Source organism: Plenodomus lingam (genome assembly GCF_022343315.1).
Source record: "Plenodomus lingam strain CAN1 chromosome Unknown contig_14, whole genome shotgun sequence".
NCBI lineage: Eukaryota > Fungi > Ascomycota > Dothideomycetes > Pleosporales > Leptosphaeriaceae > Plenodomus > Plenodomus lingam.
Window position 1 is genome coordinate 1883923 of NW_027093932.1, and position 14422 is coordinate 1898344.

The 14422-nt window shown below is 50.5% G+C and overlaps 6 protein-coding genes across 6 annotated transcripts; 2 read left to right on the forward strand and 4 right to left on the reverse strand.

Moving 5' to 3' along the window:
* Positions 1–1108: 1108 nt before the first annotated feature.
* IAQ61_002725 (uncharacterized protein) lies at positions 1109–2769 on the forward strand (the record flags this gene model as incomplete). Its single annotated transcript, XM_066095669.1, has 3 exons — positions 1109–1219; positions 1265–1780; positions 1837–2769. 3 exons carry the CDS (start codon positions 1109–1111, stop codon positions 2767–2769), a joined length of 1560 nt encoding a protein of 519 aa, XP_065954505.1.
* A 401-nt stretch (positions 2770–3170) lies between these two features.
* Positions 3171–5424, reverse strand: IAQ61_002726 (uncharacterized protein; the record flags this gene model as incomplete). Its single annotated transcript, XM_003843502.2, has 4 exons — positions 3171–4258; positions 4310–4905; positions 4955–5080; positions 5134–5424. The coding sequence occupies 4 exons, from the start codon at positions 5422–5424 to the stop codon at positions 3226–3228; spliced, it is 2046 nt and encodes a 681-aa protein (XP_003843550.1). The 3' UTR covers positions 3171–3225.
* A 683-nt stretch (positions 5425–6107) lies between these two features.
* IAQ61_002727 (uncharacterized protein) lies at positions 6108–7800 on the reverse strand (the record flags this gene model as incomplete). Its single annotated transcript, XM_066095670.1, has 3 exons — positions 7594–7800; positions 7023–7532; positions 6108–6965 (listed from the first exon to the last, which is right to left on the reverse strand). Exons 1-3 carry the CDS (start codon positions 7672–7674, stop codon positions 6108–6110), a joined length of 1449 nt encoding a protein of 482 aa, XP_065954506.1. The 5' UTR covers positions 7675–7800.
* Positions 7801–7847: 47 nt separating this feature from the next.
* On the forward strand, positions 7848–9408 carry IAQ61_002728 (uncharacterized protein; the record flags this gene model as incomplete). Its single annotated transcript, XM_066095671.1, has 2 exons — positions 7848–7956; positions 8018–9408. Exon 2 carries the CDS (start codon positions 8278–8280, stop codon positions 9406–9408), a length of 1131 nt encoding a protein of 376 aa, XP_065954507.1. The 5' UTR covers positions 7848–7956; positions 8018–8277.
* Positions 9409–10349: 941 nt separating this feature from the next.
* IAQ61_002729 (uncharacterized protein) lies at positions 10350–12184 on the reverse strand (the record flags this gene model as incomplete). Its single annotated transcript, XM_003843499.2, has 5 exons — positions 10350–11228; positions 11287–11496; positions 11546–11812; positions 11877–11909; positions 12008–12184. The coding sequence occupies 5 exons, from the start codon at positions 12182–12184 to the stop codon at positions 10350–10352; spliced, it is 1566 nt and encodes a 521-aa protein (XP_003843547.2).
* Positions 12185–12865: 681 nt separating this feature from the next.
* LET1 (26S protease regulatory subunit 8) lies at positions 12866–14091 on the reverse strand (the record flags this gene model as incomplete). The annotated part of the gene is made up of 2 exons (XM_066095672.1): positions 12866–13733; positions 13793–14091. The coding sequence occupies 2 exons, from the start codon at positions 14089–14091 to the stop codon at positions 12866–12868; spliced, it is 1167 nt and encodes a 388-aa protein (XP_065954508.1).
* Positions 14092–14422: the final 331 nt, after the last annotated feature.

Sequence of the window (14422 nt, forward strand, 5' to 3'; positions counted from 1 at the left end):
GGGATCATGGTCTTGAACTACCGGTAGCGCCACGAACATTGGCGGACGCAGAGTGTTGCACTCATCTTTGCCTTCACGAGCGATTGCTACTTTTTGACAAATAGCCATGTTGACTCGACCTATCTCTGATATCATTAAAATTGACTCGACGGTTGCTACTCACTGGTCTAAGATCATGCCACGGGTCATCGCTTTCAAGTTTCAAAACGCCCTACAGGCTATAGAATATCTTGAACCCGGGTTAAGCACAGCACGAACTCCTCAAGGATGTCTTCCCAAGTAATTGGATGGAAATATGAGCCAAATTGTGTCAACTTTTTATCTGACCGCTCTACTCAAGTAATCTCTTCCATTTCTATTGTTTCCAGACGGACATTTCCTTACAAGTCCGAGGTCATACATCTATTCCGCTTTCATTGATCACGGCATCATGTCTACATGGCATGAAGATCTATACTCCTCGATATCATTGTGTTGATGTTTCGATGAATCTTGTTGGGTGTGAGTTAGCATGTAGAGTGAGTGGCCGTACCCGTCACCAGACTCAATTTCTTGTCGTCCCTGAGAACCCCAAGTATATCTACCCCTCGAAACTGTAACGTTTACTTTATCTCAAAGGCCTTGTTAAGGCTATCGCTTATCGATTCTGCTATGATGTTACTTGCTCGTGAACTCCCGCTAAGTCCTGCCAGCTGAGGTAAAAGGCGGCTCCCACGTCTTGACCATTTGACATGTTGCTATATCAACGGCTCTTTCCTTCAGTCTGCCTCGTGAGCCCGCATGAGAACGCCGTTTTGATGACTTTCAAGCTTCTCTTCTCTTCTCTCTCTCTCTCTCTCTCTCTCTCTCTCAGAGACACACACTATCGAAGCCAGTAGACCAAAGACTGCAACGATCCGTACGTTTACCTCTGAGGCTGCCGACTACTGCCAACTGACTTTACTTATACAGACGCGCTTCTGCTGCATGTGACAGCGCAAATTATTACCATTAGCTTTCTAATAACCCACAAAAGCTCTTATCACATCCCGCTCTGCTTCATACCTCTATGTATTCTGCAGCCTTGCTTTCGAGTTTCCTCTGACAGATTTCCACAGATGATGAGACTATGGAGAATATCAACTTCGATGATAACATCAATGATGTTGGGGACGATGTTGACGATGAGGCTGTCAGTGAGAACGACGGCTTCGTGGACGACGCTGAGGAGCCTGACGATGTATGTGACTCGAACGATGAACTGGCTCCAGATCTAACGTTCTAGATCGACGATGACGACTTCATGCTCCAGGGCTACGATGATCTTGGTCTTCCCAACCATCAGGAGGAGAGCGAAAGCTGCGAGACTGAAGATCTCCTCGAACCATCCAGCACAGGCAATAATCGAAAGCGTGTTCGAACCAGCTCTCCTCGCATCGACAACGCGTTCCCAATTGATAGCGCCAAAGGCTTTGTCTTGGACGATGATGGTGACCGCTTACCAACCAAATCATCCCGTGTCCTTGGAACCTTTGGCCGCCGTGATCGTAGGAAAGGTGAGTGTCTGCCAGCTTACCACAAGCGTGTCTCTGCCTGTCTCGACATCGATGATCAGCTCTTGATGGATATGCGCGACCACGGCTATACTGATGTCGCGATTGCAAATCGGTTGGCCCAAAATGGAGGTACTCGGTATAACTCAAAGTCCATATCCACACGCATCATGCGCATTCGTCTAGCTCAAACTGCGAATGTCGACTTCCTGCTTGCTGAAGGCTACAAGGAGTGGGAGACTGAGGATGTAAGCAAATACTCATGTCGAAGCGGTTAAGAGACCCTCGACTGACTCACATATAGGACAAACTCTTGATGCGGGCCTTTGCCCTCGCTGATATAGAGACAAACTACGAGATCGAGCGTGCCCGTGCCTGGCGCTTCCGCAAGGTCTCCGATTACATGCGCCGCCTCAACAAGGACGCTCTTTTCTCTGCCAATGCCTGCCGTGACCGCTACAACGCCATCACCTGCGGTACCGCTGCCATCCCTACCGAAGAAGACGACGACCCGGACACCCGTCGTGCCGAGCGCGAGGCCTTCTGCTTCGCCCGTGAAGAAGTTCGTAATAAGGAGAAGGCCGAGAAGGATGCACAAGAGGCCATCGAGAACAAGGCAAAGGAAGAAGCGAGGGCAGCTCACGCTCAGCGATCCGAGGAAGTTGCCAACAGGATTGCCGAGAAGGAGGCCGCAGTAGCTCAACGCCTGATCAAGCGTGCTGCCACTGCCCAGATCCGTGCCCAGAAGGCCTCAGCCAACAAGACCGCAAAAACCCAACGCAACCAGCAGATCAAGAAGCAAAAGGCCCTTGCCGATGCCAAGGTCAACAAGGCCACAGGCAAGCGTGCTTCATCCACCAGCACAGCTGTCACCCTTCCCGCCATGAAGGACGTCACGCTTGATACCCCAGACCCTCGAGGCTACCTTTCACTCCACGACCTCCGTGAAATGTGCGAGGATCGCGGCTTCGAGGTCACCGGTAAGAACAAGGATAAGCTGGTTCAGGACCTCAAGGACGCAGATGAGGAGTGGAACAAAGAGGATCTCACCAAGATGTGCCGCGCCAAGGGCCTCGCGATCAACGGGACAAAACTGCAGATGAAATACCGCATGGCCATGGCTGCTGCCAAGAGCTACCCGTCTTTCAATGCTGGCGTTGCTGGGGCCGAGGTGGAGGAAGAGGAGGAGCCGGAGGAGCAGGAGGAAGACGACGACATGGAATTCAATATCGAATAGGGTGCGATTTGGGGTATCACGATATCGGGTTGAGGATGGGACGACCTGCTCTTGTTGGAGTGCGGATGACTTTGGGGGCTTTTGGGGGTTTGCACGGTATTGGATAAGTGGCTTGCACCTACCATGGTTGGCTATACATTTGCTTTCCATGACCTGCACCTGATATATAGACACTGGGCTACCCTTTTGGGTTCTATAATATACCGTCTCCTAATACTAGAGTGCATCTGGCCAAGTGATGTTATACTGCAAAGGTGTATGAAATTGGGAATATATCCAGTGCTTTGAGGGTATCCTATGTGTATTATCCCATCGACATCCCTGTCCCAAGAATGTATGGACTCCCACACGCCATAAAAATAAAACGAGGATGACATACTACTACACACTATTTACTCCACAACAGCTCGAGATATCCGATAGTCCGCACAAAGCTCACATACTACCACCCAGCCTCTACCAACATTCCCACTTCTGCCCACCCATAGCTACAAGTCTGTTGAATAGCTCATCCCGCAAAGGCATAGCAGTAAGTCTGAAACTTTCACCTGTCCTGGTCGTAATGATCAGCCCGTCAGCGACCTCGCGACCCATTGCCCAGCCTACGACCAGCTTGGCCTTCCAGCCAAAGCCACCCACCTTGCGGAGCTCACTTATGTCCCCAATGGGCACACTCCACAGCGGATGCAGGTCTTCACGATCCACACTGCCAATCTTCTCAATCGTCTTGTCGGTCGAGAACGCGATACATGGAATAGTAGCCTTGGTCGTAATATACGCATGTCCCTTCTTCCCATCATGTCTGCAGATGAATTCTACAGGACCAGACGTCAAATCTACACCCCTGGGAGGCACAGCCCCCAGTCTGTTTTTTGCGTGTGTAGATCCAGTTTTAGCTTTGACTTTATCGGCAGTCAGAGTAGTCTCAACACCACCCTTGACAGTGCCGCGGAAGAAGCCGAGGATCTTACTGCCTTTCTTACCATGTTTAGAGTCTTTGGCCTGGTCAATATCTTGACCGCCGGTCTCATGGGGGATACTGGGTTCGTGTGCCATGGCTTCGTCGAGCTCTTCCTGGGTAGCGTTGAGGGGCCAGTCTGCACCTGTGGCACGAAGTTCTTGCTCGCTGATCTCGACGGGCTTCTCTGGTGGCGCGTGAGCGACATGAGGCGGTGGTGGTAAGGGGGCCTTGTTGGCTTCACCGACGCGGAGAAGCGTGATGGCGAGTTGGGCATTGGTAGGTACACCTTTTAGTAATGTGTTGCGGAGTTCTAGTAACTTTTGCCAGTGTGGGAACTTGCTGTTCAACAAGGCCAGTCCACGAGAGATGATTGGATCTCCAAAGAATCCAAATCCTACGCCAAGTGTGACCCCTTTGGTGAACATGTAGGAAGTGAAAAAGAGAGAAACGAGGAAGAGTGGTGCAACGACTCCAGCTAATCGGAAATGATACTTGTTTTTAGGAAATGGCGGTGTTGGTTCGAGCATACTATACTAAAATTAGCAAGGTAATCAAAGATTCTGTACGAGAGGTACTTACTTGGCAAAGCGCTCCCAAGTATCAGTGACATCAGCAAGGCCGTGCATGATAGGCCTCATCTTGGTCCACATGGCAGTTTCCATGGGCACCTTGGTCTTGTCGTGCTCTTTACCGGAGATATCACCGGAGGCCTTGTCTTTCGCATCTGCAGCACTGATAGCGAGTCTTGTTGGATCGGGGACTTTGTCGTCGTGAGAGTCGCTTTCTGGAGGCTCGCCTTGGGGATGCTTGCCAGTTGCACTTGACAAGGCAATTGAGGCAAAGCCATTGACAAAATTGGAGGCCTCTTGCTCTACAGCTTCACCCTTGTGGTTCTCAGGAGCACCAGTGACACTGTCGGTACTACCCAAGATGCCTGACTTTGGTTTCTGCACACCTCCTTTGGAACTGACTAGGGCGATTGGGGCAGGGGGAAACATGACAGCTCGTGACTCTGGGTGCACGATAAGAACTACTAGGACCAGGGACATGAAAGGCATAATCAAGTCGAGATACCAGGCCAGGAAGTACGCAGCGCAAGCTGTAGTCGTGCGACGAGTCTCACGCCATGAACGCAATCGAACAATGTGCTTCCAAAATGCCATCATTCCAATTCCCTAACAAGGGTCAGCGCAAGGCAATAGAGACCCAGAATTGCAGCCTTACGATGGTCATGTACAAGCGTTCAATGCTGGCTCGCAATTTGTCTGGAGAAAATTCCTCTTGGTCTGCAATGTTCATGTCCAAACCTCCAGGGGGCGCTGTCGGGATCTCCTTGACATGATACATTTGCTATGGGCTATTAGTCTAGTGCGCTCTGGGTATATTGCCTGAATGAGTCTTACCTTGTTGAATCTTCGGACCAGTAGCCATAGGTCTTCGTTGGAGAGACCCCCAACCAAGGGCTTTGCTACATGTTCTTTTGGCTCATTCCATCCAAGATCCACGACTTCTTCAGCATGCTCAATCTGGACTGCACCCTTTTCCTCTATAGCGGCTGAATTGGTAGCTTCTAAGGCTAGTGCATGGCTCTCTGTGGGTGCGTCCAGTAGTGTAGTTGCTTTTCCCTCGACCTCTGTTGGATCTGTGTCAGGTAGTGGGAGTAAGTCCTTGTAGACTACTCCACCGGTCGACATGTTGGCGCAATCAGTCAAAATCAAGTGGAGTCAAAGATATGGAATAGGGTAGGTACAGGGAGAAAAGAGGGCTTCAAGCATATAAGAGGGGTGTGTAGATTCCTGGAGAAGTCCAGAGTCCAGGGTGATGAGGGGCTGAAGCAGTCCTCAGTGGAAGGCTACTGCCAATGCGGCTCTTGACGTCACCAGCAAACCAAATCTAGTGGTCAAAGGTGCGCCAAAAGCCACGCGCGCCCAAAATGCTCCAAGGATGAATCGTCTGGTTGTTTACTGCTAACGTTATTGCGCCTCGATCGCCATCGAAATTCTGTGGATTCTGCATGAATCTACACATTCATTGCCTGACTGCTCTTCACTGACGGCAGACCCAAAGGTTCGCTTACGGCGAATTGATATGCCCATGAGTTCAAGGATGGGATTGTCCCGAACAACAGGTAGGTAGATCGCGATTCTACATTCCTATTCTAACCTTGACTGCCCCACTTTGTTCCCTGCTTCGATCATTAGGTATGGTAAATCATGTTACCCGTTGTCGATGATCCACCTCACGTACTCCGCGGCTTACAGTATCATGGCCACGAGGCTGCATTATCCATGCGGCCGTGCATTGTTTTCCTCGAAGGCACATCAGTGACATGCAGATTCTTCAAAATCCGCGATACTGCGCTTCTACTTGCACGAACTTATTCTTCCTCATCATTGCTCTTAGAGGACCACACCTCGAAGAGATCGGTTCTGATGGCTTCTGCCACGGCATAGCCCCGGTCAGAAATAGCCTGCAAAAGATCCAGAATGGTGGTTTTCGACTGCATGTCTGTCGCTCGAGCTCCTGCGACTCTCAAAGGAAAGAACAACAAGATGCCTGCCACACCTAGGTCTAGCAGAGTATGACTTGTCGCAAGTATCTCAGCTACGTGCCATTCAATTGTGCTCTGCGACAGAATTGGCGCACTACTCGGCGTCCAATGCGGATGATAGTCGTACGTCCCAGAGAGATAGATGCTGATGGCATGGTAATAGATGTATCCCGTCAGTAGCTCTTTGTCTGGCTTCTTGAGATTAGAGTGGGGAGAAAAACAATCTCCAAACTCGTTCTCCCACGCTGATGCCACGAACCACCACTCTTGTAACGATGCTCGCATTTGAAAGCCTTCAAGGCCCAGCTCTTCAATGCGCAAACTTCTTTCTTCAAACGAAATCCCTGCTGCGCCTTTACAAAATCCCAATCCACGCATACTGAGATCTGCAATAAGAGGCAATATGTCAAATAAGGCTTCCTTTGGGTGCCACAATGTAGCACCCTCGTTAGCCCAGAAATTGGCTAATGCCGTTGTCCACTCTGGTGAACTGAGAAAGGTGGGCGAAGAGAAGATGAGGGAACGCGATATTTCGAATATTCGTGTCGCCAGGAAAAACGTTCGTCGCTGTATACTCTGCGCATCTGAGTAGGTCAAGGTCTGAGGCCTCTGGATTCGGAGCAGCGTAGACGTCCCATGTAGGAAGTGAGCAAGCCAGTTCGTACCAGTGGCGTCATGCATGAGCTAATGCAGGGCAATTAATATTTACGAATGCAAATAGGGAGGTCTCACTTCACATACCTCAAACAGGCCTAACAAGAATGTGGTCCAAAGGGCTGACCTGTCGTGCATAAACGAGCCGGCGGAGATCTTCTCCTGTACCGAATGTACGGAACGCATGTAAGTTTGCAATGCCTCTGCATTCACTGTTTCCATTTGCTCTGAGCAGGTCAGATATCCTCGTTTCTTTGCGTGAAGTGCAGCTACGGCATCCACCGCGTCTCGCAGCCCAGCTGATTCTTGAACCATGACGAGCAGATCATCATTGACTACAAATTTCTCGGCAGTGAACGTGTTCGATGGTAAGAATTGAGTGAAGAAGTATGGCAAGTAGCAGGCTGTCCTTTGAGCTGGGATCTGCTTAGGCAGCCGGGCGGAAGCAGTCCTTCGAACAGCTGAGACAACAGATGTACTGCTATCCTCATCCGATGATTGACCAACAAAGACCACACCCGGCTGTATGGACCTGGATCTCATCACACATGCTTGACTAGTTCGTTGGCAGTATGCACAAGGCACACCTCCATGACACTTTCCATGTCAGCACATTTTCCAAGGCTAAGAATGACATGCCTCAATAGAAGGATCTTACCTTGATTTGGCGCTTTACACAGGCATTACAACGCTTCCTCCGAGCTTTTCGCCCATCGTAGGGGCCAACTAATACCGGCATATGCACGTCGAATATCAATAATAACCCTCAGTAAGCGAATTTCCTGGCGATAGCGTTTCGACACATGGGGAGCCTGTGACCCTTAAGAGTTCCTATCCGGAAAGAATACTGCGCACTTCATGATTCATTGCGGGATGAGTCTTGACCCTTGAAAATCGAGAGCTTTGTCACTTTGGGGACATCGGCCCGATCGTGAGGCTGAGGGCATGAACGATGCTAAACCTGAACAGGAAGCGATAGAAAGTGCGCTAGTATCGAGTCGGTATAGTGTACGTCGTCTCGGTATGGAGTTCAATCATCACAGCTGAATCCCGAACGAAAACTGATCAGGCGCACTGCGTAGAGACTGTGGATACACCAGTTCTTTATTACTAGAAGAGCTCATCTCTCAACCGATCGACCTGAAAGAAATTATCGTCGCTTGACTGTAACGAGCCATGGTAGAGCGCAGGATACGCGTCGGTCTTCTTCTGCAAGTGTTAACAGAATTTGAAGGAAGACGTATATAAGAGTGAGTGAAACATTGTCGTATCTCATCTTCATTACACTACAGTATCGGTAGACTCCTCCAGAAATCTCCTACTTCACTTCTTGCTCTTCATCATGCCATCTCTCAACCCTATCATCACCGCACTGCAAGTGCTCGCACTGTCTTCAGTCGGCCTTAGCACTGTACTCCCTATTGTTGGGCCTAAACACTACGATGTATCCATCACCACCTTCGCCCTGAACGATTCCTCCCGTCTTGACCCCTTCGCCAAAGACAACCGCACTCGCGCCATAATGGCATCCACATACCTCCCAGTATCCAGCTGTAGCACCAAAAAGGCCGAGAAATACATGCCCCCAGCAACAGCGGCTTTTCAAAACGATAAATTCGGCGCCTATGGTCTTCCCAATGGGTCCTTCAGTGCCCTTGAAGTCGAGACGTGCGCCAGTGCCACAAAGTCCAAATCTTGCAACACCAATCAACTCCCACTCGTGATCTTCTCCGGCGCCCTCGCAACCTCACGTCTCATATATAGCAGTATGCTCCAAAGCATCGCAGCAGCTGGCTACATCGTCGTCTCCCTGGACCACCCGTACGACACCGACTTCATCGAGTTCCCCGATGGCAGCACCGTCACCGCCATCGACATAGACAGCGATGCAGACGTCGAACTCGCTGTTACCACGCGCGTCCAAGATATTGCATTCCTCTACACTCAACTCACAAACACGTCCTCCGCCGGCTATATTCCTGGAATGCCCAAGGACCCCAAGACAGCAGTCATCGGCCACTCCGTAGGTGGCGCTGCAGCCGCCGCCGCAGTGATGCAGCTCCCCTATCTCCGCGGCGCGCTCAACATTGATGGTAGCATGTTCGGTCCTGTCTTGTCCACCGGTACATCGAAACCATTCATGCTGCTCGGCCATGAAAACAAGACGCAAGCCACCGACCCCTCCTGGGCGAGCATCTGGCCGAATCTGTCGGGCTGGAAAGCAGAGTATGAAGTCAAGGGTTCAGCGCACTACGGTTTCTCGGATTTGCCGTTGATTACGGCGGCATTGGGATTGCAGGAGGTGCTACCGAAGGAGGTGGGTGGAGTATTGGGCACGATTGAGGGCAAGAGGATGCAGGGAATTAGTGTGGAGTTTACCGTTGCGTTTCTAGAGATGGTTGTCAAGGGTGGTAAAGAGAGGGCGCTCAAGAAGGCTGCGAGGAAGTTTGGGGAGGTTAAGAAGGTTGGTTGAGAGTGAGGTAGGCGAGGTTAAGAAGGTTGGTTGAGAGTGAGGTAGGCGAGGTTAAGAAGGTTGGTTGAGAGTGAGGTAGGCGAGGTTAAGAAGGTTGGTTGAGAGTGAGGTAGGCGAGGTTAAGAAGGTTGGTTGAGAGTGAGGTAGGCGAGGTTAAGAAGGTTGGTTGAGAGTGAGGTAGGCGAGGTTAAGAAGGTTGGTTGAGAGTGAGGTAGGCGAGGTTAAGAAGGTTGGTTGAGAGTGAGGTAGGCGAGGTTAAGAAGGTTGGTTGAGAGTGAGGTAGGCGAGGTTAAGAAGGTTGGTTGAGAGTGAGGTAGGCGAGGTTAAGAAGGTTGGTTGAGAGTGAGGTAGGCGAGGTTAAGAAGGTTGGTTGAGAGTGAGGTAGGCGAGGCAGAAGGCTTGCTTGAGAGGTGACAAACCGCCCAACAACCTGAACCTGCACAGGCAGCGCGTTCCCTCTCAGTCACCAAAACAACAAAATGTGCACACCAGGCAAAAAACAAAAAACATACAACAGCGGGGATTCGCTAGTGGTCACCCACCTAACTACTAATCCGCCGGTACACTGCTTATATATGGCTGAGCGGACGGGAAGCCTAGTTTTCAGTGTCCTATGGTCGTATGTATTTATTTTACTGAATCCATTAGATATATCTTCATAATCTTTATGCGAGACTACGATCGCTTGCCGAGAGTTCAAGGGTCCGCATCACTTTCTTTTCTAGATTTCATTTTTCAGACAGGGTGGATTTCACTCTTCGAAGTAATTTAGACAGAACATCTCTAGAATGTTATGATATTATTACTTAATCAGAGCCTCTTATCTATCATGGATATGCAACTAACGCCCAGCAACATTTCAATCGTCGCGCAAAATACCTCATCATGCCGCCTGCCTTCCTCTAATTTATGCAGCCACTCCCCTAATGCTCCATCACAACCTACATACTCGCCTTTCCCCGACTCTCAAACGGCAGAATCAGCACGAGCAATCCCGCAGCAATGAACAACGCTCCACTAACATAAACCGGCGCACTCGTCTCCAAGTTCGCAAACATGGCGACAATCGGTGCCATGATCCCAAAGATCCTGTTTGCAGACGCCGTAATCGCATTGCCTGTTCCCCTGTCTTTTGTGACAAATGTCTCAGGCGTGTACGCGTACAGAACCGCATACATAATGTTTGACATGAAGTTGTATGCGCAATTCCAGCCTAGTAGGCTATTGGAATTCAGTGCTGTCGTGGAGCCAAAGAGGAAGACGCCGGTAAGGATGGTGGAGCCCGCGAGTGTGCCTTTACGGCCAACACGGGGCGTCTCAACAAGAAGGCCGCCGAGTAAACATCCGGGGACACCGAGGACTGCAATGATGAGCGTGTTGCGGTAGGTCAGGTACGTGCTTGATTCGCCGAAGGAGGCTCCGCGTGTGGCTTGGATGAATGGGAGGAAGGCGTTGTAGAGCGGAAATCCTAGACCTATGAATGCCCAAACCACAGTAATGATGCTAGTAGAGAATGCGAGCTTTTTGGTGGCAAACAGTGCTTTGACGTGGGAAGTGTTCAGCTTTTGCAGCTTGCGCTTGACAGTTGCCGTAGCGGTGACTTGCTGGCTGGTGCTTGAGCCAGGGAGGGCAAGGGATTCGCAGACTTTGAGGTCTTCGAGGGATAAGGTTGTGGTTCTGCCATTACGACGAGCTACTTCGTGGACCACACGGACAGCTTCCTCGTCTTTTCCTTTGCCCATGAGGAATTTGGGAGATTCGTAAAGAGTGAAAAGGACGAATCGGAAGAAAAACATGATTAGAGCCACGCCACCCATAACCTGGAGGTTCTTTATTAGTGATTCTCTTGCTTAGTTCAAAGGGTTGGGCGCTACTGACAATCATGAAGTATCTCCATCCCATGTTCTTGCTCTTCGTACACTCAGTATCGATCTGCTGACACGACATGTTCCCTAGCAATGGCCATGCTACCAATGTCGCAAAGACCTGCGCGAGCGACCAGAAGATTGATAGAATTGTGAGAAGATACTGATGAGTACCGGGCAGGAATTCGAGGAAGATTGCTGAATCGACAGGTAGATTACCGCCCTTTGAACAATTAGACAGTCCTCTAGCCACTCGGTTTCTGAAAACTCACCACGCCAACTGACCACAGTGCAGCGAAAATCCCAATGGCAGCAAAGTTCGGACTGCCTGCTGCAGCCATCCCAAAGATAGCCGTGATGCCGATAGTCAGATTGAAAGCCCATCGACGACCGAAAATGTCACAGCCGAAGCCCCAAAAGACAGCGCCAAAGAGGAGGCCGATATTTTGCGCCAATGTCAGGAACGGTGCTCGTGTCGGATTGAATTCGTTTCTAATCGGGGTGAAGATCAAGGAAGTTACGATGGGCCATAGATTATCCTACGATTTGGGGCGCAGAATCAGTTTATATCCTTGATGTACTTTGTTTCATCCTTGAACTCACCATGGACCAGCCGAAACCGATCACGATAAACAACTGTGTATGCGTTAGCTAGCACCGATAACTACTCGGCACTTGCTAAACACTCTGATTGACACTTGATAATGTCAGAATGCTGCATGTATGCTGCGTACCTGCCACTGATATTTTCCCATGCCGATGTCTTGGATAGCCTTATTCAGAACTTTCGCTTTGCCTTCGTACACTGGGTCGAGCGACCCATCTTCCAGTACACTAACAGGCGCGTCAAGCACAGAGGGTACTTCTTGCGTCATTTCCTTGTTGTCTCCTTCAGTCTTGCTGGTGAACATTATGGCGTTGAGGGGCACTTCCTGAGTGCAGTCGAGATTGTAGGTAGCTAAAATTGAGTAGCGATGATAATTTTCTTATATCTGTAAGTTAGCCGTCATTGAATCCACAATAGTGGTCGCATATGGAGACTTGGACTGGTAGCGGCGCGGTAGCGCTAAAGCGAGCGACCAGCAAAATCCGGGGTCAAGATGGGGGTATAATACGTGTTTGAACTTCCGTTTTAGTCTAGCCCAAGGGAAATAAGCAAATAATAACTATCACGCTATCAGAGGTCCCGCTCACGCAACTCGCGATACGACGATTGGCGTTACGACCGACCATGGTCGCCGAAGCAACGCGCTGTGCGAGCGTTGAGCTGCACGAGAACGTCATGGTGGCTGGTTAGCTTGCACAATAAATGGAGGGCATTCACAGTCGTTGGTGTGACTCAAGATAAGTGTTTGTAGTGTACATTCGATGTGCACTGAACGTGACGTACTCTCACGTGCAAATACGGCGTCAATATCTGGGAGTCTCGAGGCATAAGCACGTCGAGAGCTAATGTCTGAGACTATGATTTCGACTCGATCGACTGTATCAACAAGTCTATGCTGCTATACCAGCATCCCGGTACACCATTCTCATTACCATCGTCAGGGTCGTAAGCAAAAGACTGCTGAAAGACGCCCATATATGATCGCCTACTTCCACAGCTTGCTCAAACTGGTAGCCTTGTCGTCGTGCTTGTTCAGCACCTTGGCCGTTGCAAGGTCGAAGTCCTCTTGCGTGACATGTACTCTTCTTTCCCTGAGCGCAAACATACCAGCCTCTGTACAGACACCCTTCAACTCAGCACCTGAGCATCCGTTCATCTTTTCCGCAATTTTGACAAGGTTGATACCACGAGTCAAGTTCATACTTCTTGAGTGAATGCGCAGAATGTCGGCACGCGCCTCAACCGTTGGCGGTGGAAATTCAATCTTTCGGTCGATACGTCCAGGTCGCAGCAGCGCAGGGTCGAGGATGTCAAGACGATTCGTGGCCATGATGATTTTAATATTCTTGGTGGGCTCAAAACCGTCCAACTGGTTCAGCAGCTCCAACATAGTTCGCTGAACCTCGGAGTCACCACCCGAGCTTCCTTCCACACGACTTGATCCGATACTGTCAATCTCATCCATGAAGATGATGCTGGGTGCGTGTTCTCGCGCCATGATGAAGAGCTCACGGACCATCCGACTACCCTCCCCAATGTACTTTTGAACCAACTCGCTTCCTGATACACGGATGAATTTACAGTCGGCGTGGTGAGCCACAGCACGCGCCAAGAGCGTCTTGCCCGTTCCTGGAGGTCCATACAACAATACACCCTTGGGCTGTGCTATCCCAAGCGATTCGAAGAGTTCGGGGTGCTGTAGACCGAGCTCAATGACTTCCTTGATTTCCTTGATCTGCTGGTCCAGCCCACCAATCATGTCATATGTGCTGTCGGGCACCTTCTCGACCATCATGAGTGAGACAAGCGGATCGACCGAGGATGGTAGGAGTTTCTCGAGCTTGTAGGAATCACTAAGCAATGTGACGCGCTTTCCAGCGGTGAGTTTGCTGAGATCGACACCGTCGGCGACGTCGACGACTGTGATTCGCCTGTCAGTGGAAGCCCATGGAGCACAGATTTTGCGCCAAACGTACCGTATTTCCCCTCGGGATGCACCTTGACCAACACCTTTTTCGTGCCCATGACCTTTACTACTTCGCCAACGTAGGATCCGGGCTGTTGCAATAGGCCAAGCTCCTCTCGCAGCAGACGCACTCTCGAGTTGTAGTCATTTCGCTGGGCTTCCAGTCGTCGTAGTTTGGCTTGTCCTTGTATTATCTCCAACTTCATAGACTCGATCTTGTTGTGGAAGAAGGTATCGAGCGCCATGGCTATGGCGGGCGCCTAAGGCGGTGGGTGGTGCTGTCGTGGGAGAGAAGGGTGGCGATCAGATGGGAAGCTGTTTCGAGCTTCTGATGAATTTGTTTGAGTTGGATTTGGGCAGAGAGAGAGAGCAAGACGCGCGGCCTTTTGGCAGGCGATGGAGGTGAGCGAGTGTTGTGCTGTGCTGTGTAGGCCGTTGACCACCGTCTGTATTGACAGTTGCATCACTGGAAGCTCCCGAGACCTTTGCGCCCTAGCCGGAGCAACGTTTGACCGGAGCGGGCTGTCGGGACCGGGGCTGGGCGTCACATGATTGGTGTAATACACGTGATCAATG